The sequence below is a fragment of the Lepus europaeus genome, chromosome X, assembly GCF_033115175.1.
Source record: "Lepus europaeus isolate LE1 chromosome X, mLepTim1.pri, whole genome shotgun sequence".
NCBI classification, from domain to species: Eukaryota; Metazoa; Chordata; class Mammalia; order Lagomorpha; family Leporidae; genus Lepus; species Lepus europaeus.
In genome coordinates, this window is record NC_084850.1 from 26,038,789 (window position 1) to 26,063,328 (window position 24,540).

A 24,540-nucleotide genomic window follows, 5' to 3' on the forward strand; every position below is an offset into this window, starting at 1 on the left:
GAATTAAATCATGTATCTTTGTGGTTTTCTTTCCTATCCAGGGTCCCGTGGAATCCCTATTATTACAATCAGAATTTTTTCTTAACATTTCAGACAGGCGGGGATTGTGGCATAGAGCGTTAAGTCCCCACCTGAGATGCTTTATCCCAAATATGTGCAGGTTTGCAGCCATTTGGGCAGTTATCTAGTGGTTTGAAGCTTTCTCTCTCTCTCAACTCTAACATTCACAAAAATAAATCTTTTTTAAAAGGCGAGAAAGTTCATTTGTTTAAAATAGCTTTGTTGAAATTATTTAAACATATTGACTTATATTTCCTTTTGTCTAATAAAAAGCAGGCGATGTCTTAAGTACAGTATTTTGTCCCCTCAGAGCAGCCGCCTTCGAGGGTGTGTAAAATAGCGCACATGTTTGCGCGCGCTCTGGATTGTTTGCTGGAAACGTACCCGGATGTGCTGCTAGGTGCTGGCGTTTACCCATAAGGCAGCGCGCACGCCTATAAATTCGCTGCCGTCCCTGCGGCGCTCAGTGCCCGCAAGGGGACTCCCTGGCCGCCAGTCCTTTTGGCGGCCTCTTAGCGCTTTGGCGCTCCTCCCTTTCCTCCGCTGAGCCCCAGTCGGCTGATCTCCGCTATTGGTAAGCGAACCCCGCCCCCGAGTCGCTGGTACCGGCGGCGGTTCTCCCGCGCAGCCGTGGCCGCTGTTCTGTGAGGCGGGCGGGCTGAGGGGCTCCTTGCCGGCGCGGGTCGCCGCTACCGCCCGGGGTGCGGGTGAGGGGCCGGGCCGGGCCGTGAGGCGGGCGGGCTGAGGGGCTCCACACCGACGCCGGTCGTCGCGACGGCCGGGGGTGCGGGTGAGGGGCCGGGCCGTGAGGCGGGCGGGCTGAGGGGCTCCACACCGGCACGGGTCCCCACAATCACAGGGGGTGCGGGTGAGGGGCCGGGCCGTGAGGCGGGCGGGCTGAGGGGCTCGACACCGTCGCCGGTCGTCGCAACGGCCGGGCGTGCGGGTGAGGGGCTCGACGCTGGCGGGGGGGCCGGGCCGTGAGGCGGGCGGGCTGAGGGGCTCGACGCCGGCGCCGGTCGTCGCAACGGCCCGGGGCGCGGGTGAGGGGCCGGGCTTTGCGGCACGGCGGCGGGTGGGCCACCATCTTGAGACCACCCTGAGGAGGCGGAGAAGGGATTTGGGGGGAAAGTAGCTGCCTGGCGGCGGGTGGCGGGGCCGAGGCTTCGCGGCTCCCGCTGTGGCCGGCGACGCTAGGGAGTCCCTAGCTTGTTGTGGCTTTTCTGTCTGGAGGCAGCTCCCTTTGGTCTTCTGTACGTTTGGCGGCAGCGTTTGATGGAGACCCGCCCACCTGAGTCTCTTCAGTCCTAGGCTAAGACGCGAGAGGGGAGTCGGAACTTTGAAGCGGCAGGGCTCCTCAGGCCCCTTCCCCCACCCACCCCCGGGTTCCCCCACCCAGGTTATGGCCATTCTGTGCGGACTGCCTTGTTCTTGCCAAAGCCATTCCCAGCTCTCGGGGAAATTGGCGTTGCGTTCCGTTGTTGTCCCGAGGCTAAGAGCCCTGAGGAGAAACGTGGCGTTGGATCCATTGTTGTTTTCTAAGAGTGATGTTCGCGGCTTTGCTATAAGAGACGGAAATGTGTGTGTGTGTGCATCTTAGGCTTTCCCTTGCTGTGGAGATAGAGGGTATTCCTCTCAACTTACCTCATGTTTTAATGCTTTTTAGGGGAAAATGTCAAGTAAGCCTGCTTCTGCGAGCATTGGAGAACTTTAAGGAATTCTTTGTTTGGAAAGATTTGTCAGTTTTGTTTGTTTTTTTAATCTGTGAGCTTAAATTTATGGCTTTATTGTTTCATGTTTGGGCTGTGGGTTGTAATGTCTTTTAGTGTCATTAAACGTAAAAACCTAAAGTAGAATTTTAAAGTACAAAAATCTCGTATTTGTGAGGTGTTTTGATTTGGATGTTACTGTGCAAACTCAAGCTAGCTCCTTAAGCCGAGACGGAGCCTGTAAAGGCACTGATTCCCTGTCTATGTAACTGTTTTCCAAGAAAACATCTGCGTTCACCCTAGTATTTTTTTTTAAGATTTTGTTTATTTGAGAGGTAGAGTTAAAGATAGTGAGAGGGAGGGACAGAGAGAGAGGTCTTCCTTCCACTGGTTCACTCCCCAAAGGGCCGAAACGGCCGGAGCTGTGCCAATCCGAAGGCTGGAGCCAGGAGCTTCTGGGTCTCCCATGCGGGTGCAGGGGCCCAAACACTTGGGCCATCTTTCACTGCTTTCCCAGGCCATAGCAGAGAGCTAAATCTGAAGGGGAGCAGCCGAGACTTGAACCAGTGGCACAGCGCCGCCCCCACCCTTGTATCTTGTATTTGAATATTTCTTTGATACCGCCCCTTTTGAGGTGGGCTGTGGGGTGGTAACAGAACTTTTTGAAGGTGAATAAACAATCTCAAGGAGAGGACTTTACTGAGGTCATAGGAAGTAATGGAGTCAATTCTTGAACCTAAGCTCTCTGACCCTCGTGTGATGCTTAATTCACTATTATGCTCAACTTTTTCTGGGAGTGAGGTGGTTGCATAAAACAAGCAGGGAGGCTCACCTAAAAATTACAAGAAATGTTATTCATGGATCGGCGCTGTGGCATAAGGAGTAAAGCCGCCGCCTGCAGTGCTGGCATCCCATATGGGCTCAGGTTCAAGTCCTGGCTGCTCCACTTCCAATCTAGCTCTCTGCTATGGCCTGGGAAAGCAGTAGAAGATGGCCCAAGTCCTTAGGCCCCTGCAGCCGTGTGGGAGACCCAGAGGAAGCTCCTGGCTTCGATCAGTGCATCTCCAGCCGTTTTGGCCAGTTGGGGAGTGAACCAGCAGATAGAGGACTCCTCTGCCTCTCTCTCTGCCTCTCCTCTGTGTAACTCTGACTTTCAAATAAATAAGTAAATCTTAAAGGCAACTGAAAAAATTCTATAAAAAAGTAGCAAGATTCTGAAAAAAATCTTTGGAAAAAAAGCATTTACATGGATTACAAATATTGATATTCGGCACAGAAGAAACAAACATTTCAATATTATATATATAAATATATGTAATTATATATATAAAATAATAGAAATCACTACAAGCTAATATAAACACTTTAAATGAAAAATAAGGTTCTCACAATTCCTTTATTCCCAGATAAATTGTTTCCAAAGTGAATTAAAAATATAAGAAATAAACATGGTCCATTGTACCCAAAAGGTACATAGTGATGACTGCTTTTCCTGATATACTGAAGAGTTAATAGGGGTACTCTTTAAAAGAAAACCACAGAGAATGAATCAAAAGTTTAGACATGCATTTTGGATTCACATTCCTAAGTTTTCCTGAATCATTACTTAAAACAGGGGTGGGGAATGTCTGGCCAGTGGACCAAATAAGTCCCATGAAATCATTTGGTCTGGTCCACTCAAGGCAACCATAGGCAGGATTCGAAATTCAGACATATCTATCGCAGGATCTCCTACGTGGGAACAGGGTCCCAAGGACTTGGGCCATTCTCTGCTGCGTTCCCAGGCACACTAGCAGGGGGCGCGATCAGAAGTAGAGCAACCAGGATTCAAACCGGCAGTGCCCATATGGGAGGTGGAGGCTTAACCTGCAATGCCACAATACCAGCACTCCATGTAAACATTTTTTTAAGAGTAAAGAGGTTCTGAGTCAAGAGCTTGAGAACTTGCCTAACGCAGCTTGTTTGTGACAGTATTTTTAAAAGATTTGTGTATTTTTTTTTATTTTGAAAGTCAGAATTACAGATAGAAAGAAGGTAGTCTGAAAAGCCTGAGTGGATAATTGGCGTCAAACATGGCTAGCTCCAGGTGTTTAAATGGTATCAAGACTTGAATGCCTCCCTGTCTTCTCTCTTTTTCCAGAGCTGCTTCTGGGTCTCCCACATGGGTGGCAAGAGGTCCAAGCACTTGGACCATTTTCCACTATTTTTCCCAGGCCATTAGCAAGGAACTGGCTCAGAAGTAGAGCAGCCAGGATGTAAATCGGTGCTGGCACTTTTTTTACATAAAGTGGCTCTCTCTGGCCCCTTTCTGAAAACCGAATCTAGATTTAAACAATCAAGGGAGGAGTAGAACAGCTGCCAATCAGGAAGTCAGAATAACAGCCAATCAGTGGTAAGGGAAAGCAATCAGAAGGCAGTGATAATAACCAGAGAACTGAAAGTGTATGTCAATAAGACATACTGTATGATTCTAACTATGTAATCTTATGGAGACATAGATGAAAAGCTTTAGTGGATAATCGGATTCAAACACGGCTAGCTTCAGGTGTTTAAATGGTATCATCAAGACTTGAATGCCTCCCTGTCTTCCCTTTCTCTTTCCCAGAATCTGATGGCTTTGTTCTCTTTTTTTGGCTTCTTTTTTTAATGAATTAAACTGAGGAAATTTATCAACTTAATTTTCTATACTTTTCAGTTAGTTGATATGTAAAAACTAAAAACTTATTTACTTTTTTTAAAGATTTATTTTATTTATTTGAAAGAGTTAAATAGAGAGGTAGAGTCAGAGAGAGAGAGAGAGGGGTCGTCCATCCACTGGTTCACTCCCCAAATGGCTGCAACAGCCAGAGCTGGGCTGATCTGAAGCCAGGAGCTTCCGGTCTCCCACGTGGGTGCAGGGTCCCAAGCACTTTGGTCATCTTCTGCTGTCCCAGGCCATAGCAGAGAGCTGGATCACAAGTGGAGCAGCCAGGACTTCAACCAGCACCCATATGGGATGCTGGTGCTGCAGGCCAAGGCTTTAACCCACTGTGCTGCAGTGCCAGCCTCTAAAAAATGTATTTAAACATATATTATAGTAATAACATTTATTTCTGAAATGTTATGAATGTCATTTATTTCAAAACCCAGATTTACTAAAATATTTTGCAGAGTAATTACTCATTTTTACATAAAGATGCCTTTTAAAGCTTATTTTTACTTTAATAATTCATCAGATTTCTTCATGTAGTAAATGCTACTACTTATTTAGTATTCAGCATTCTATTTACTAAATTTGCATTATTTCAGGAATGAACCAATTCCAGGAAGTGTATTATATATCAAACTTAAAAAGCAAGCTTTTGTAGGACAGAAAGATTAAATGTGTATACCTTTTAATTTAACAAAGTCTATTCTAATAGTATCTTTATTTTATAGGGCGGAAAACTAAGACTACTGCTGCCTTCCCTGAGTCACAGAGTAAGTTTATTGGAAATTAAAATTAGACCCAAATGTTTCTGAATCGGGTTTCATGTTTCAATATTTGGTGTGACTTAATGTGACTAATAAAATTGATTTATGTCATGTGTTGGTACTTAGGTGACTCGTCGACCTCATGGATAACAACAACCCCCCAAAAAGTAAGTATAGTGTTGCGATTGATACTAATATGCATTGCTTTTGTAAGAGACAGAGGTGGGCACATTTTCTTTAAAAACAAAACAAACTTGGATTTATTTAATATCTACTCATAAAAATGAACGATATGCAGTAAAAATGTCAGTAAATTTGAAATGTTTTCTTACTCATCCCCAGAGATAAATATTATAGGTGTGGTTTGCATAATCATAAACTTTTTCCTAATGCAAAGACTAAAATATGTGATTTCTAAATAAGATCATACTATAGGGTGCTTTTTCGTATCTTCTAAAATTTTTCACTCAAAAATATATCTTTTAGAACCAAAAAGGGAGAGAACAATCCAACATGGGAAGTGGGAGACACAGCAGACTCATAGAATGGCAGATGTCCTAAATAACACTCTGGCCTCAGAATCAGCCCTTAAGGCATTCGGATCCGGCTCAAGAGCCCATGAGAGTATTTTAGGCATGGAAAGCCAAGACACTCTAGAAAAAAAAAAACTAAATGAAAGATCTCTGCGAGTGAGATCCCAATGGAAAGAACGGGGCCATCAAAGAAGGAGGTACCTTTCTCTGAAGGGAGGAGAGAACTTCCACTTTGACTATGACCCTGTCGGAATAAGATTGAAGTCGGCGAACCCTAAAGACTTCCATAGCCTTGGCAACTCATGACTAGAGCCTAGGGAGATTACTGACGCCATAAACAAGAGTGTCAAATTGTTAAGTCAGCAACAGGAGTCACTGTGTACTTTCGTCTCATGTGGGATCTGTCCATAATGTGTTGTCCAATGTGAAGTAATGCTATAACTAGTACTGAAACAGTATTTTTACACCTTGTGTTTCTGTGTGGGTGCAAACTGATGAAATCTTTACTTAGTATATACTGAATTGATCTTCTGTATATTAAAATAATTGAAAATGAAAAAAAAACCTGGTGTTAAATTGGAAATTGCATAGAAAATTAATCCTTAAAAAAATATCATGTAGGATCTCTGTCCTTAATGTGCTGTACATTGTGATTTAATGCCATAACTAATACTCCAACAGTATTTTTCAGTTGGTGTTGCTATGTGAGGGCAAACTGTTGAAATCTTTACTTAATATATACTAAACTGATCTTCTGTATATAAAGAGAATTGAAAATGAATCTTGATGTGAATGGAAGGGGAGAGGGAGCGGGAAAGGGGAGGGTTGAGGGTGGGAGGAAAGTTATGGGGGGGAAGCCATTGTAATCCATAAGCTGTACTTTGGAAATTTATATTCATTAAATAAATTTTTTAAAAAAATATATATCTTTACTGTTTAAACAGTGGCAATCCCCAGTTACAAAGAATGAGAAAGGGGCTGGCACTGTGGCATAGTGGACTAAAGCCTCCACCTGTGGCACCAGCATCCCATATGGGCACTGGTTCAAGTGCCAGCTGCTCCTCCTCTTTTCCTTTTTTTTTTATAAGATTTATTTCTTTATTTGACAGTTACACAGAGAGAAGGAGAGGCAGAGACAGAGATCTTCCATCCACTGGTTCACTGAAGCCAGCAGCTTCTTCCAGGTCTCCCACACGGGTGCAGGAGCCCAAGGACTTGGAACATCTTCTACTGCTTTCCCAGGCCATAGCAGAGAGCTGGATTGAAAGTGGAGCAGCCGGGACTTGAACCAGTGCCCATATGAGATGCCAGCACTACAGGCGGCGGCTTTAACCGCTATGTCACAGTGCTAGTCCTCGGGCTGCTCCTCTTCTGATCCAGCTCTCTGCTATGCTCTGGAAAAGCAGTAGAAGATGGCCCAATTGCTTGGGCCCTTACACCCACAAGGAACCCAGAAGACGCTTTGGATCAGCCCAGCTCCGGCCGCTATAGCCACTTAGGGAATGAACCAGCAGATGAGAGACCTCTCTCTCTCTGTCTCTCATTCTGTAACTCTACCTCTCAAAATAATTTAATAAATAAAATATTTTTAAAAAAAGAATGAGGAGGGGCCGACGCCATGGCACAGTAGGTTAATCCTCCGCCTGCAGTGCTGGCATCCCATATGGATCCGGTTCTAGTCCTGGCTGCTGCTCTTCCAATCCAGCTCTCTGCTATGATCTGGGAAAGTAGTGGAGGATGGCCCAAGTCCTTGGGCCCCTGCACCCATGTGGGAGACCGGGAAGAAGCACCTGGCTTCAGATCAGCAAAAGCTCCGACTGTTGTGGCCATTTGGGGAGTGAACTGACGGACTGAAGACCTTTCTCTCTGTCTCTCCCTCTCAATGTCTGTAACTCTACCTCTCAAGTAAATAAATAAAATCTTAAAAAGAATGAGGAAGACTCATGTGTCTAACAGAGTATCAACATGAATATAAACTTTTTTAGTTATCAGTATACATAGATCTCTTTAAATTTGACATTGTCCAAATTGGCCAAGTTTCTTACCCTATATGTAGGAGGAATTATAAAGGAAGAAAAAACATTTTTTTTCCACTCAAGAAACTTCAAAGTTGAGTGCAATTAAGAAGCATTAAAAAATAACAGCAGTTATTGTGCAGTGGTTAAGATGCCATTTGGGAGGCTGACTCGAGTCCTTACTACTTTACTTCCAATCTAATTTCCTGAATATGTATCCTGTTAGGCAGCAGATGATTACTTTTTTTTTTAACTTTTATTTAATGAATATAAATTTCCAGTGTACAGCTTATGGATTACAATGGCTTCCCCCCCCCATAACTTCCCTCCCACCCGCAACCCTCCCCTCTCCCGCTCCCTCTCCCCTTCCATTTGCATCAAGATTCATTTTCAATTCTCTTTATATACAGAAGATCAATTTAGTATAAAGATTTCAACAGTTTGAACCCACATAGAAACACAAAGTGAAACATACTGTTTGAGTACTAGTTATAGCATTAAATCACAATGTACAGCACATTAAGGACAGAGATCCCACATGAGGAGCAAGTGCACAGTGGCTCCTGTTGTTGACCCAACAAATTGACACTCTAGTTTATGGCGCCAGTAACCATCCTAGGCTGTCGTCATGAGTTGCCAAGGCTATGGAAGCCTTCCAAGTTTGCCGACTCTGATCATATTTAGACAAGGTCATAAAAGACAGAGTGAGGATAGTAACCAATGATCCTAAGAGTGGCATTTACCAGGTTTGAACAATTATACAGCATTAAGTGGGGAAGAGGACCATCAGTACACACATGTTGGGAGTAGAGCCATTGGTGGTAGAGTAGAGGTTATGATTACAAAGGAATGAGGCCCAAGTGCACTAGACAGGGCCTAGAACAAAGGACAGAGTCATTATTAGAGGAGCTAAGAAAGGTGCTGTCTAAGCTACAATTAAGTTTTCTGATTGAGAGGCAAATAGAACCTGATAGAAGGGGCTTGATAATAATCTGCTGGGCTTTAGGCCTTGTAAATTCAGAGGCCCAGGCCTATCTATCTCTTCACATGGGGTATATCCTAAGGGAGGTGTGAACCTCCTAGGGGAAGGCACTCTGTTGACTTTCATTACTTGGCTGGCCTGGGAGGAGAGCTGGCCAGGTAAGTAAATCTTTTTTAAAAAGTACTTTATTTATTTGAAAGGCAGAGTGGCAAAGAGTGGGAAAGAGACAGAGGAAAAGATCTTCCATCCATTGGTTTGCTCCCCCAAATAACTGCAACAGCTGGGGCTGGGCCAAGCCCAAGTCAGGAGCCTAGAACTCTTATCTGGATCTTCCACTGCTTTCCCAGGTACATTGGCAGAATGCTGGATTCCGAAAGCGGAGCCACAGGGTCTCCAGCTGGTACTTAGGTATAGAATGCCAGTGTCACAAGCAGCAACCTAACCCACTGCACCACAATACCCACCCCTAGCTAACTAATTATTAGTTTAGATCTAAGAGATTGAGTCTGGAGTTTATTTTTGCTGCCATATACTGAGTACAAATATCAGTTCAATGATTGTTTTTAAGATTATTAAAGTATATTTTAAATATTGCAAAAGTATTTTTCTTTAAAATAAGATTTACTTTTTCCTTTTGAAAATTAGATAATCCAAAAGGAGCCGAAATTGTCATTGAATGTGAAGATGACGAGCTGGAACCATGGCAGAAAAAAGAAGAAACTTCAGATGACGATGAGCTAATCTTTGTTAAAGAGATATCAAATGCAAAAACTGCCATTTCAAGTAAGCATTTTCAGTGAAGTTTCATTACATAGTTGTTGGTTGCTTCTAATAGGAAAACCTGTGGGTTTGTCTTATATTCTTTGATGTACTTGCTCTTCTGTAAGGGGTGAAGTTGGGATGGTAGGTAAAGGTCAGTAAGAACTTGTGAGACTCAGAGTGGGGATATGGTTGGGGACCAGGGTAAGAGGTGACAGGCTAAAATATCAGATTGAGAAAAGGAAAATAATTTAACTTAGGGTAAAGATTGCCTGACAGCATTGTGGGCCTTTTGCAATTGAAAATGTTATTTTAAATTTAAGTCTTGGGAGCTGGTCCTGTGGCATAGTAGACTAAGCCTCCGTCTGGGGTGCCACCATCCCATATGGGTGCCAGTGCATGTCCTGGCTGCTCCTCTTCTGATCCAGCTCTCTGTTTATGGCCTGGGAAAGCAGTAGAAGATAGCCAAACTGCTTGGACCCCTGCACCCGTGTGAGAGACCTGGAAAAAGCCTCTCTAGCTCCTGGCTTTGGATCGGCCTAGCTCCAGCTGTTGAGGCCATTTGAGGAGTGAACCAGCGGATGGAAGATCTGTCCCTGCCTCTGTCCCCGCCTCTGCCTCTGACTTTCTCTCCTGGCTTCTGCCTCTGACTCTCTGTAACTGCTTTTCAAATGAATGATTAAATCTTAAAAATAGACTTCTATTATTGGCTGGGTATAGACATACTTTTAGAAAGGTCTTTCTATAATATATTTCATTAACAATTTTACAAATAAAACAATTCTTCTAGATATGTTGAACAGAAGTAACTCCAGCTCATCCTCAAAGGGAATAAAGAATGAGTCACTCCAAGTATACTACTGCTATACTATTTTAATTTTAAAGTGAAGTACTTTGATAATTTGGTTATATAGAAATATATTCAGTCTATTGTATAATTTTAAAATGCAGGTAATTCAGATGAATTGCAGTCTCTAAGTTCTGTGTCTACCTTGCCTATGTGTCCGCCTGACTCAAAATCTACAGACAGCATTGCAACTCAGGTAAGTGTCTGTGAAATTACACAGGTAGTTCAAAGACATGTTGAATATAATACTGAGTTAAAATTGTGACCATCAGAAAATGTCAGCATCTTTGATATATCTCAGCCAATACCCAAAGCAGTAGCTATAGAAACTAATTATCCAATAAATCAGATATAGGTATTGAAAACTGCTTTCGAAACATGAGTAAAAGGGTGTAATTACAATATTGCATGACAACATTTTTAAATTTAAAATGAACCAAGTGGGAAGATCATCCCAAAGTCATTGTTGCTATTTATTTGTGAAAACATTCCTTCTTAGTTTTAAAAATACAACAAAAGTAATGTGAGAATAGCTAACATTTGTTTGACTGTTAATATATGCAATTCTTAGTGCTAAATGCTATATAGAAATTAATATTTTTGATTCTTATGATATCCCTATGAGATAGGCACTATTACTATCCCCATTTTATAGTTGAGAATACTGAAGATCAGAGAGGATAAATAATTCACTTAAGGCCACACAGCTAGTAAATGATGGATCTAGGCTTTTAATCCAGTTTAACCTGGGATTTCAGAAACATGCCTAGGGGCCAGCGCTGTGGTGTAGAAGGTAGAAGGTTAAACCTCTGCCTGCAGTGTTGGTATCCCATAAGGATGCCGGTTCCAGTCCCAGCTGCTCAACTTCAGATCCAGCTCACTGCTAATGTGCCTGGAAAAGCAGCGGAAGATGGCTCAAGTACTTGGGCCCCTGCACCCACATGGCAGACCCTGAAGAAGCTCCTGGCTTTGGCCTGGCCCAATTGCAGCCACTTGAGTGAACCAGCACATGGAAAATCAATCTCTCTCTCTCCTTCTGCTTGTCTGTAACTCTAAATTTCTTTTTTGACAGTCAGAGTAGATAGTGAGAGAGACAGTGAGAAAGGTCTTCCTTTTTGCCATTGGTTCACCCTCCAATGGCCGCCGCAGCCGACGCATCGCGCAGACCCGAAGCAGGGAGCCAGGTGCTTCTGGTCTCCCATGCGGGTGCAGGGCCCAAGGACTTGGGCCATCCTCCACTGCACTCCTGGGCCACAGCAGAGAGCTGGCCTGGAAGAGGGGCAACCGGGACTAGAACCTGGTGTGCCGGTGCCGCAGGTGGAGGATTAGCCTATTGAGCGCGGCGCTGGCCAATTCTAACTTTCAAATACATAAATCTTTAAAAAATGCCTATACAGGGCCGGCATTGCAGCATAGCAGGTAAAGCTGCTGCCTGCAGTGCTGGCATCCCATATGGGTGCCGGTTCGAGTACAAGCTGCTCCACTTCTGATCCAGCTCTCTGCTATGGCCTGGGAAAGCAGTAGAAGATGGCCCAAGTCTTTGGGCCCCTGCACCTGCGTGGGAGACCCAAAAGAGGCTCCTGGCTTCGGGTCGGTGCACCTCCAGCTGTTGCGGCCAATTGGGGAGTGAACCAGCGGACGGAAGACTTCTCTCTCTTTCTCGGCCTCTCCTTCTCTCTCTCTCTAACTCTTTCAAGTGAATAATAAATCCTTAAAAAAATGCCTATACACATATACATCCATAATTTAAGTATGTTTTTAAAAATGGAAGCATTGCCCAAGAGCAATGATATTGTCAGTCTACAGAGTCTTGACATTTGCTGAAACTTGCTTAGGGTCCACAAGTTTAAAAATTTAGTCATAACAGACATTTTCCCATTTCAGTGTGTTGACATTTTAAAACTCTCCAAGTGACTATAATATGCAGCAACAGATACATATTCTTGAATAAATTGGGAAATCCAAGTAAGGGAATTTTCTCTTTTTTTAAACTATTCTGTTTACCTCAACAACTCCTTCAGGGAGGGAGGTGATTATTAGCTCTTTTGAAGCCAGTGTGATATGCTGTAAGAGCATGGGTAATGTAAGATAATACTAGATCTTTATTAATACTGTAGTGACAACTACTTGGTAAAATACATGTACTATGAGAGTTGAGTACATTCTAAATACACAATTATTGGTTGCTATTATTTCAGTTAGAAAAGTAAATAATTTGAGGCTCAGAAGTGACTTGCCAAGATTATATAAATAGGCTGGAATTCAGATAACCTGTCTATCTGCTGCTTTACCTCATTGTATTTTGTATCTTTCTGAACTATTTTGAACAGACATAAGATATTCTGACTTAAAATTATTTTAACAAGTTATTTATTGACTGATGTGTCTGCTCTCTGAAATTATGGTACTTAACCTCAGAAAGGTCTTAAAGTATTTATTCGAAGGAATTTCTATTAAAGAACCTTTTTTGGGAAATTGTAAGTGAATGTTCTTTAATATTTTTAAAAATATTTATTTGAAATAGTGATAGAGACAGAGAGGGGTCTTCCATCTGCTGGTTCACTTCCCAAATGGCCGTGGCTTGTCTAAGCCAAATCCAGGAACCTGGAGCCACATCTGGGTCTCCCACATGGGTGGTAGGGACTCAAACACTTGAGCCATCATCCTCTACCGCCTTCCAAGGCACATTAGAAGGGAGCTGGATCAGAAGCCAAGCAGCCAGGAACTGAACCAGCATTCCACTGTGGGTTGCCAGCTCACAAAAGGCAGCTTACCTCACAACACTTGCACTGTACCCCAACACTTGCCCCTGTTTTCCTTTTTTTCCTAAGATTTATTTATTTATTTGAAAATCAGGGTTACGCAGAGAGAAGGAGAGTCAGAGAGAGGTCTTCCATCCGCTGGTTCACTCCCCAGTTGGCCGCAGTGGCCAGAGCTGCGCCGATCAGGAGCTTCTTCCAGGTCTCCCACGCGGATGCAAGGACCCAAAGACTTGGGCCATCCTCTGCTGCTTTCCCAGGCCATAGCAGAGAGCTGGATCGGAAGTAGAGCAGCAAGGATTTGAACCGGCGCCCGTATGGGGTGCTGGTGCTGCAGGCAGCAGCCTTAACCACTATGCCACAGCGCTGACCTGTTTTCCATTTTTTAAGTGCAAATATTTAAACTATATGCCCCACAAATAAGATCGTGCTTAGTTACAATTGAGGCAACCATTATTGCTTTTATACATTAAAGCTCAAATGTAGAAATGGGCTTTTTAGACCTCAAATTCTAAGGATGGAATGATTTTGGGTCACCTCAATATGTGTCTCTTAACTTCTTAACAAACTTGTCATTAGAAAACTTAGTAGGCCGGCGCCGTGGCTCAACAGGCTAATCTTCGCCTTGCGGCGCTGGCACACCGGGTTCTAGTCCCGGTTGGGGTGCCGGATTCTGTCCCGGTTGCCCCTCTTCCAGGCCAGCTCTCTGCTGTGGCCAGGGAGTGCAGTGGAGGATGACCCAAGAACTTGGGCCCTGCACCCCGTGGGAGACCAGGAGAAGCACCTGGCTCCTGCCATCGGATCAGTGCGGTGCGCCGGCCGCAGCACGCCAGCCGCGGCGGCCATTGGAGGGTGAACCAATGGCAAAAGGAAGACCTTTCTCTCTGTCTCTCTCTCACTGTCCACTCTGCCTGTAAAAAAAAAAAAAGAGAGAAAACTTAGCAGCAAAATAAAATTCTTGACCTAATCACCTCTGAACTTGTAAACACAAAACAAGCAAGCAAAATCTTTATATTCTCATTATAAAAGTAATGTGTAGGAGAGGATGAGTTAGAAAAAGAATACATACTGTATTTTGATTTTTGTTTTGTTTTCTATAGATGGGTAGTCTGAAACAAAATATCAGTAGGAATCAATTTATTTTACCATTCTTCTCCTGTTAGGCAAATAGGTTTTTAGATTTTTGCTAGTATAAGTAATTCCCATTAAACATTTTCAGATTCACAGCATAAATTCTTAGAGGAATGATTGGACTAATTGGATGAAAGTATCTGAACTTTTAAAGCCCTTGATAAAAACTGCCAAGTTTCTTGCAGTAAATTTGTACCAAAATATAACCTCCTACTTTGCTAGTATTATTACTTTTAATTTTAACTTTTTCTACTAATTTTAGAACAAAAAATAATGCAGAGTTCCTACATACCCCTCATCCAGTAGATGCTAATTTTAGCAAAAAATAAACTTTGTTTTATAACTCACTAGTGACTGAGTCATTAAAGTTATAAAGTATTGACATACAGTGAAATTTACCTTTATAGTAAAATCCATAAAACAAAATTATAATTTTTTGCAGGATTATACGGGGCACTTACAACAAACTCATTTGGATGATTCTTCAGACTTACGGTCTGACCTGACCCAGGATACAGTACCAGAGTCCCCCGGCATATCAGATATTCTTCTAGAAGGTTTGGTTTAGTACTTTTTCATGAAAATTATAAGGAGACTTGATGAATAATCATATGGAATTGAATTTGTTTTGAGTCTCCTATCTTCATGTTAAGTTTTTCAAATGTTGAGATAGAACAGAGCTCATCATTCCTGAATGCCTTCTTGAGTGATTTTATATAAAATTAGTTTAATAATAGAATCTTTCTGTTAAGTTGGCTAAAGTGTTCTTTGAGCTTGTTATCACTTGGAACAAATCATAGAGTGAAAAAAAATCTTAGTTTTTGAATCAGAAGTTTCCTGATGCCTTAAATATTATGTTAAAAAAAAAAGACAGTACTAGTAGGGCTGGCATTGTGGCAGAACAGGTTGGGGTTCTGGTGGCCCCTCCACTTCCAATCCAGTTCTCTGCTAATATGCCTGAGTAAGCAGTGGAAGATGACCCAAGTACTTGAGCTCCTGCCACTCACATGGGAGACCCAGAAGGAGTTCTAGGCACCTGGCATCAGCCTGGCTGAGCCCCAGCCCTTGAGACCATTTGAGGAGTGAACTAGTAGATGGAATTAATCTATCTCACTCTTTCTCTCACTGCTTTTCAAGTAAATAATTCTTTAAAAAAAGAAGTAGGAACAAGAGGTAAGTGTTCTTGTCACACAGATAGTGCTCACTCATTCTTGCTCTCCTTGCCTCTGCTCTCCAAATATTTTTAAAAATCACTTTGCTGTGTATGGTAATAGCCAAAATGTTTCTCTTGCATATGTACTGAAATACATAATCCTTTGGCTTGAAATTGATGGTTTTCAAACTCAAAACTATTTTAGCAATGATATCCCTAATACAAATAAAATTTTGTACAAAAGCCTAATAAAATGTAAAAGGAAAATTTTCTATCTGACATGCCCATTATATTCCCTAAGACATTTTAGACTTAGGAAAACATAGTTTGAAAACCATTATGCTTCATTTCTCCGCTCTCACACCAGCCTTGGTGTGGGAGGGGGTAGGGGTTGGGGGAACTCTTGTCAAGAGGCACATTGGTGCATGTGTTGCTAGATCACTTCACCATGGAAATATTTTATGATATTAAAGGAAATCTTTGGAAGTGACTTGTTTTTTAAGAGGGGGAAAAAACCATTATACTAACTCCAAGCCTTTTCATTTGAATGAATGAGATATTATGGATCAAGATTAGTAGAGAATAAATAGATAACTTAATTTAAATGACCTTTAACTCCAAGGTATTTTTAGTTAATTTTAAATGGAAAGCTGTTTTCAGTAGCAGTTTTATGTAAATAATACTGTATATTAAGTCATTTACAAATGTCCTTCCCACTATTTAAACTTTTGTAGGTTGTGGTCAAACTTCACTTGAATTAAAAGTCTCTTCTAAAGAAAACGGTGTTAATCCAGTACAACCAAATACCAGTGAAAGTGTTTCTGAAGTAAATCCCTCTGCTTCAGTGTCTTTAATGGACTGTTCTTCAGAGGCACCCTCCCAGTCTACTGGAGGAACAGGAAGTATGAAATCTATCATTTAAAACAGAAACCATATTGCTTATACATAAATCTTAGAAATTGTGATTAATTTTGAAACTATCGTGGTTATACAATGTTTTTAAAAGATGAATTGTAGTCATAAAAGTCCTTAATTTATTTTAGCTGCAGATACCTCATCATCTCAAGATAAAACTGGAAAATCTGTCCTAAAAGCTTGTCCAAAGTGCAATTCTGAGTTCAGTCTTTTGGATCATTTGAAATTCCACATGAAGGTAAAATTATTTTTAAATTCAATTTTTTAAATGTTTACAAATAATGATTAGTGTACAATAAATGCTAATTTAGATATTTAGCTAAATCTAATGTTGATTTCTATATAACAACTAACAATTGGTAATTCATAATGATCATCATTATATACAAGATTTTGAAATCCTCCCCATCATGAAATTTTAAAACTTTGTAATATGCATATATTAATCAAAATACTGTATTAACTAAAGCTGTTCAAACTTTTTATTAAGCAGGCATTTGTATTAGGGGCCTAATTTTTCATATAACTTAATTTCCTTTTGTTCATGGTGACCTATGCATGTCATTACTCAGTGAAAATCTTAATTTTGTATTTTAATTTTCAACTCAAAAGTAAACTCCTAATGATAGAGCATTTCACATGAAATGTTTAATACAGCCTAGAATATTTTAGATAGAATGTGTTGATTTTCAAAATGTAACTAATACTTCTTTGTTTCTCAGACATTTTCTAGCTTCTTGAGTTTGGAGAACGGCAGATTAGCTGTGCTCAAAGTCTAGCTCCAACCAGGCTTTACTGAAATACTACTGTTATTTGATAATTAAGCTTATAGATAATGGCACATAGAATTACTCTTTCCTTTTAAAGTTCATCTTGACACAAATATGAAATGTATATTTTTGGATAAGAAATTTCAGATGTAGGCCGGCGCCGCGGCTCACTAGGCTAATCCTCTGCCTTGCGGCGCCGGCACACCGGGTTCTAGTCCCGGTCGGGGCACCGATCCTGTCCCGGTTGCCCCTCTTCCAGGCCAGCTCTCTGCTGTGGCCAGGGAGTGCAGTGGAGGATGGCCCAAGTCCTTGGGCCCTGCACCCCATGGGAGACCAGGAGAAGCACCTGGCTCCTGCCATTGGATCAGCGCGGTGCGCCGACCGCAGCGCGCCTACCGTGGCGGCCATTGGAGGGTGAACCAACGGCAAAAAGGAAGACCTTTCTCTCTGTCTCTCTCTCTCACTGTCCACTCTGCCTGTCAAAAAAATTTTTTTTCAGATGTAAATATTTGATAAAGAAAAATTACAAGGAAAATTGTCTATGTTAGATATATAGACAGCCCTGATCGTAAGGTTTCCAATTTATTTTTGGAGTTACTTCTGTATGAGGATAATATTTATTATTGGGAGCTTTTTAAAATTTATAAAGAAGGAAATCAACATTTTGGTGAATATCTTTCCAAATATAGGCCAAATATAGTTTCATAAAATCTGGTGCTAGTTATAAACACATAATCATTTTTTAGTATCCAGTTTTTAAAAGATATAAGTATGACTTATGTTTGTTCCTCTTTCAGTGTTGTTGTCCAGACATGGTGAATAACTTCTTGGAAGTTAAAGTAGAATCTTCACGTACTGAAGACACCGCCGAGATTGCTTCGGAGAAGGAGAAATTAATTATGTTAGTTAGTGACTTTTATTACGGAACACATGAAGGAGCTATTGAGGCGGAACCAAAGACTTACACAACTTTTAAATGCGTCACTTGCTTTAAAGTTCTTAAAAATAATATTAGGTATGTAAGTACTTTGCATTTGCTTGAAGGTTGGTATATTACAGATATGAATACTGTATCTTTATTATTCTGTGCCATCCCCAAATGATTAATACTTTCTACTAAGAACAGAGGCAGGTTATCCTGTTAAAGGGTGTGTTTTTTTTTTAAGATTAGAGGGATAGACAGAGATCTTCTACCCTCTGGTTCACTCCGCAGATGGCTGCAACAGCTGGGGGTTGGCCAGACCAGAGCCAGGAGCTTCTTCATGGTCTCTCGTGTAGACAGCAGGGGCCATAATACTTGGGCAATCTGCTGCTGCTTTTCTCAAGCAATTAGCAGGGAGCTAGATCTCACCTGTAGCAGCTATTACTTGAACTGGTGCCCATATTGGATACCAGCATTGCAGGCGGCAGCCCCACCTGCTATGCCACAGTGCTAGCCCCTGTAGTTATTTCGCTTAAGAAGCTTTTTAGGGAAGCTGAAATTAGCAAAATGTAGGACTGAAAAATGTATATCTCAGAGGACTTCAAAAGATTTTTCTCATGACGATAGGTTTTGGTGGTAGGGTTTCTTACCTTTTGTTTCATATATGGAAAAGAAGACTAGTATTGGTCTTTACCAAAAAGAAATGATTTATCTGAAATAATGAATTATAGCAAACTATTTATTTGATGTTGACTACATTAATGGATTATTTTAAAAAGAAAAAAGAGAAACATTTACTGAGCCAGTTAATGAAAGTAAATTATTTAGTGTGCATTTCTTTGTAGAGTGCTTCAGGCCCTAGAGATATGATTTTGAGTCATGCAACTGCATCTTTAAAATTTAGTTTCAGATACTTGTAAGATTTTTCTTTGGTTATAAATCTGAATTTTTGCACCTGTTGACTATCATTTACAGGTTCATGAACCACATGAAACACCACTTGGAACTTGACAAACAGAACAGTAAGAGTTGGGAAAGCCATACCACCTGCCAGCACTGCTACCGAAAGTTTTCCACACCCCTCCAGCTGCAGTGCCACATTGAGAATACACACACCCGTCAGGAAGTTTCTAGTAAGAGATAATTTCATTGAGCTTCTAAATATTGATTTGATTATCTGAATTGTGAAGAAATCTTATAAATTCCAACAAATAAGACTAAGAAAGATTTTATAATGTTAGGGCAAAACTGAAAAACACATTTATAAACCTAAGTAAAATTTGTTACTAAAATTGAAATCTCTCTTATAAATAATTCAGTAGTAGAAGTTTGCTTGGCATAACTCATGCATTGTGGGTAGGAGACTAAGTTAGAACACCTAAATTCTGTGGTTTTCAAATTTGAAATCATTGGCTTTGATTTACATTTTAATATGAAAACTACAATGTAGTTAAAACTCAAAAGTTTAGGAGCTGGACACTTGGATTCAGATACCAGTTATGCCTTTTGATTCAGCTACAAGGTCTTGTGCAAGTTACTTATCCTTTCTGTGCTTCTGGTTCTTCAGATGGAGAAATAGAGATGAAAATAGCCATACCAACCTCAGTGATTTTATGAAAATTAAATAAGTTAATATCTGTAGAGCAACATTAGAGTTTATAGTTACAGAATTTTTAGAACTACCATTACTATTCCTACTATTATTACTTGTTATGGATATACAAAATTAATCTTATACACACACATCTATATCCCTAGAATGATATAATTGATTTTTCCATTTCCAGCTACTTGCAAAATCTGTGAATTATCATTTGAAACAGAGCATATTCTTTTACAACATATGAAGGACACTCATAAACCTGGTGAGATGCCATATATTTGCAAGGTATGCATGCATTTTATTTAGTACTTAGTTTTACTTTCATGTGCTATGAAACACTATAGTTTTTCTGATTTTATAAACAATTTGAATAGGGGTCAGTGCTGTGGCATAGAAGGTTAAGCCTCCACCTGCAGTTTCAGCATCCCGTAATTGTGCTGGTTTCAGTGCTGGCTGCTCTACTTCTGATCCAGCTCCCTGCTGATGCTCCTGGGAAAGCAGCAGAGAATGGCCCAAGTGCTTGGGTCCCTTGCTACCCACATGGGAGACCCAGAAGAAGCTGGCTCCTGGCTTCAGCCTGGCCCACCCTGGCCATTGTGGCCATTTAAGGAGTAAACCAACACGTGGAAAATATCATTCGCTTGCTCGCTCTCCTTCTCTTTGTATTTCTGCCTTTCAAATAATCTTAAACCATTTGAATGATACTGGTTACTATCTGAAAATTGAAGACCTTCTTCACTAGTGAAAGCTCCCTTGGTTTAACTCATGTTTAACATGTTGAGGTGGTGGGCTGGATTTGACCTGTAGACTGTATAGTTTCCTGACTCCTATACTAGACGAAGAAACATGAACATGTGAGTTTATCATATAGACATGCCAGGGAAATAGGAAGCACTTATAGACAACCCAATTAAATGCTTTGTGATCAGTATTTTTCCAGAATTTGAAGTGGCTCTCTGAAATGAATAAGCAAGATAAACTGCCACTGACATAGCCTGGATGCTATTTAAAGCCTGTAAGAAGAGAATACTCTGTTATATAGCCGAAAAACATAGAGCAAGAGGTGTCGGGGCTTGAAAGCTCAAGTCAAGATAGACAGTAGAATTAAAAAGAGAAGGCTAGCTCTGTTTTTGGAATATGTCCCTAAGCTTTGAAAAGTAACTTTTCTGTTTTAGGGATTTTTATTATTACTTGCAGTAATGAGAGTCTTGGTTATATAGGCAGCGGTGCTGAACTAGTAATAAATAATAATCTTCTAAAGAAATGATCTGTCATTGCTACTTTGAAATAAATGCATTTCAGTTAAATACTTTTGTGTCAAACTAAACCTTCATTATATTTCTAGGTTTGCCAGTTCAGATCATCAACATTTTCTGATGTAGAAACTCATTTTAGAACATCCCATGATAACACTAAAAACTTGTTGTGTCCATTTTGCCTCAAAGTTAGTAAAATGGCAACCCCCTATGCGAATCATTACATGAAGCATCAGGTGAGATTTAGTAGTTATCTGTTTGTATATATTTATCTTCACTAAGAAAACAGAGAGAAAACATTGATTAAATTTGTTCTAGATAGAGTTGTTCTGAACGACATAATTTATGATTTATGCTGAATTACTTGTAAAACTTCCACTTGTTTTCTTTACCTGTTCTTTTTTTCATGATGTTGAAGCTCATAAATGGTAAAAGTCCTGAAAGATGACTAGATATAGCAACTCTGGAAGAAAAGAGATGAGTGGAATACTTATGTTGGCTATTTCAGGGTCTAAGAGTGGTAAAAATGGGAATGCTTTTGAAGGTGATTATCAAGAGCAGGGGAAACTAAAACATGAGATTGCGGACCCATAACCTTCTGTGTTTTTTTTCCCTGAAACCTTATTTCTACTTTGTAACTGGCTCTTTATAATGGGAAGATATATGACTATCATAAGTGATCCAGAATGGTCTTTTGTAGCAGCTGGTTCCAAAGTAACAGCAATGATACTTATTGCCAGATATGTGAACTGTGCCATAGAACTATATTTGGGTTGTAACTTCTTTTCTGCATATCTTTTACCACTTCTGCTATGTAATTTCTGGTATGCCAATATCAGTGCTTATATCTTTCCATTGAATTCTCATTTTATGCTAACTGGTTCTTTTCTGAAATTATAGACTGTCCTTTGGGCTGAAAACCATGATGAAGCAGCGGGAGTTTCTGGGGGAAAGAACAGCCGTGCTTTGCCAAAATCAGAAGTTAGTGAATTTACTGATCTGTTTATGTAATCAAGTTTTGCTTCTTCACTACTTGGCTCATCATATTGTATTATTGATTGTATTGTCATGGCCAATTTATTCACTGATAGTAATATGGCTTTTGATGGTAGTCATTAGATAATCATAAAATTAACTTGTTCTTATTAAGTAGAAAGCAATAATAAAAATAGAAATGAGATTTGGTCCTGATGTACTGTTTGAGAACCCTTGGCAGTTCTTCCTCAAACCTAGTCCTATTATTTTACTAATGAGAAATAGGACTCAAATCTTGTCTGCTCTGCTTCCAATCCAGCTCTCTGCTGATATGCCTGGGAAGGCAGCAGAGGATGTCCCAAGTGCTTGGGCCCCTGCCATCCACATGGGAGACCTGGATGCTCTTCCTGGCTCTTGGCTTCAGCCTGGCACAGCCCTGGCCATTGCAGTCATTTGGGGATTAAACCAGCAGATAGAAAATCTTTCTGTCTTTCCCTCTCTCTCTGCAATTCTATTTTCAAATAAATCTTTTTTTCTTCAAGATTTATTTATTTGAAAGTCAGAGAAAGTTACACAGAGAGAGGAGAGGCAGAGAGAGGTCTTCCATCTGCTGGTTCACTCCCCAGACAGCTGCAACGGCTGGAGCTGTGCCAGTCTGAAGCCAGGAGCCAAGAACTTCTTCCAGGTCTCCCACATGGGTGCAGGGGCCCAAAGACTTGGGCCATCTTCTACTGGTTTCCCAGGCTATAGCAGAGAGCTGGATCAGAAGTGGAACAGCTGGGACTTCAACTGGCACTGCAGGCGGCGGCTTTACCCACTACGCCACAGAAAGAGAAAAAGAAAATCGGCTTCATAATCATTCTTACTACAATTAAAGTATTCAGTAACCACATATAGCTAGTGCCTACCATACTAGGGAGTGTGGCTATAGAACATTGTCATCATTGTAGAAAGTTCTTTTGGATAGCACTGACTTGCACAATTGTTTCTATAACAGCTTTCTTGGGAGATTTTTATCACATTTGTTTGGTTTTTAAAAGTTCAGTTTATTTTACCAATTTGCAAAATAAATGGAAATAGCAAAACTTAAAGATTTGTTTTAAGGATAAAAATATGGTAAAACTCATTTTCACAGTATCGTGTGTTTGAGTAGTTTATTCCTCAAATTTATAATTAAGAGCTTTCATACAGTTGTTATCAAACTTTTCCCATTGAAACCTAATTGATGATTTTCATGTTGAATATTTATATGGTAACACAAGCTTTTGAAACTTGCATACTAATGCAAAGAGTGCTTTTAAAAATGAAATATTTTGGTATATCTATGGTGGAAATGGTAAAATGCTGATTATTAAATTATTCAGATATTAGAATTAAGAGCAATTTCAGGTCCCAGGATGTGTGGTAATAGAAGGTATTTCTACCATTACTTTTGTTACGTTATGTAAACAGAAAAAAGGAATTCAACAATGTACAAAATGCAGACTGCAGTTTTTGACCTGCAAGGAAAAAATGGATCACAAGATAGAGCATCGTACATTTATAAAGCCTAGAGAACTAGAAGGATTGCCTCCAGGAACAAAAGTAAGTTTAAAATATGTTGTATCTTAATTCTTTTTCCATTTATTCAAGAAGCAGTGAGATGGGCATTGTGACACAGCAAGGTTAAGCCACTGCTTGGGAGATCCTCTCATCCTGTATCAATGCTAGTTCAGGTCCCTGGTACTCTACTTCCAATCCAGCTCTCTGCTGATGTACCAGGTACTTGAGTTCCTGTCACCCATGTGGGAGATCCAAATGGGGTTCTTGGCTCCTGGCTTCTTCCTGGTCCAGACCTGTCTGTTGTGGGCAATTAGGAAGTGAATCAGCAGATGGACTCTTTCTCTCTTCCACTACCTCCCCTTTCCTTTTCCCCTCCTGTCACTCCAGCCTTTCAAATACATACATACATGCATGCACACATGCATACGTACATACATACATATACATACATAAAATCTTATAAATAAAGAGGCACAGAGAGAGCTCCCATCTGCTGGTTCACTCCCGAAATGCCCACAATGGCTAGAGCTGAACAGGGGCCAGAGCCAGGAGCCTGGAATTCAGTCCAGGTCTTCCACATGAGTGGCAGGGACCCAACCACTTGAGCCATTACCTCTTGCGTCCCAGGTTTGCATTGGCTGGAAGCTGGAACTGGGAGCTGCAGCCAGGGATTGAACTCAGGCACTCCAATAGGAGATACAGACATCTTTAAAAAAAAAATTATTTACTTATTTGAATGTCAGAGTTGCAGAGAGAGAGAGAGAGGTCTTCCATCCACTGGTTCACTCCCCAATTGGCTGCAATGGCCAGAGCTGCACCAATCCGAGGAGCCAGGAGTCAGAAGCTTCCTCTAGGTCTTCTCACACAGGTGCAGGGGCCCAAGGACTTGGGTCGTCTTCTGCTGCTTTCCCACACCATAGAGAGCTGGATCAGAAGTAGAGCAGCTGGGACTTGAACTGGCACCCATATGGGATGCTGGCACCACAGGTGGCAGCTTTACCCGCTACGCCACAGCACCAGCACCAACGCAGATGTCTTAACCCATGTCTTAATTGCTCAGGCCAAACCCCCTCCCCTAAGAAGATATATTTTAACATTTTATATGGTTAATAGAAACCTATTGAAAATAATATGAATAATTAACTTCAGATTATTA

General features: G+C 40.9%; 1 protein-coding gene across 1 annotated transcript in view; it reads left to right on the plus strand.

The window, feature by feature from the left end:
• The first annotated feature begins 541 nt into the window (after nt 1–541).
• Nucleotides 542–24,540, plus strand: part of ZNF280C (zinc finger protein 280C) — a 37,862-nt gene continuing 13,863 nt past the window's right edge. Inside the window, exons 1-14 of the mRNA XM_062184103.1 lie at nt 542–634; nt 5,187–5,228; nt 5,349–5,389; nt 9,398–9,535; nt 10,463–10,554; nt 14,691–14,805; nt 16,136–16,303; nt 16,445–16,554; nt 17,884–18,101; nt 18,984–19,141; nt 19,796–19,896; nt 20,957–21,103; nt 21,768–21,848; nt 23,295–23,426. Of these exons, the coding sequence (XP_062040087.1) occupies nt 5,365–5,389; nt 9,398–9,535; nt 10,463–10,554; nt 14,691–14,805; nt 16,136–16,303; nt 16,445–16,554; nt 17,884–18,101; nt 18,984–19,141; nt 19,796–19,896; nt 20,957–21,103; nt 21,768–21,848; nt 23,295–23,426 (1,485 nt within the window). The 5' untranslated portion in view covers nt 542–634; nt 5,187–5,228; nt 5,349–5,364. The remainder of the gene's footprint in view (nt 635–5,186; nt 5,229–5,348; nt 5,390–9,397; nt 9,536–10,462; nt 10,555–14,690; nt 14,806–16,135; nt 16,304–16,444; nt 16,555–17,883; nt 18,102–18,983; nt 19,142–19,795; nt 19,897–20,956; nt 21,104–21,767; nt 21,849–23,294; nt 23,427–24,540) is intronic.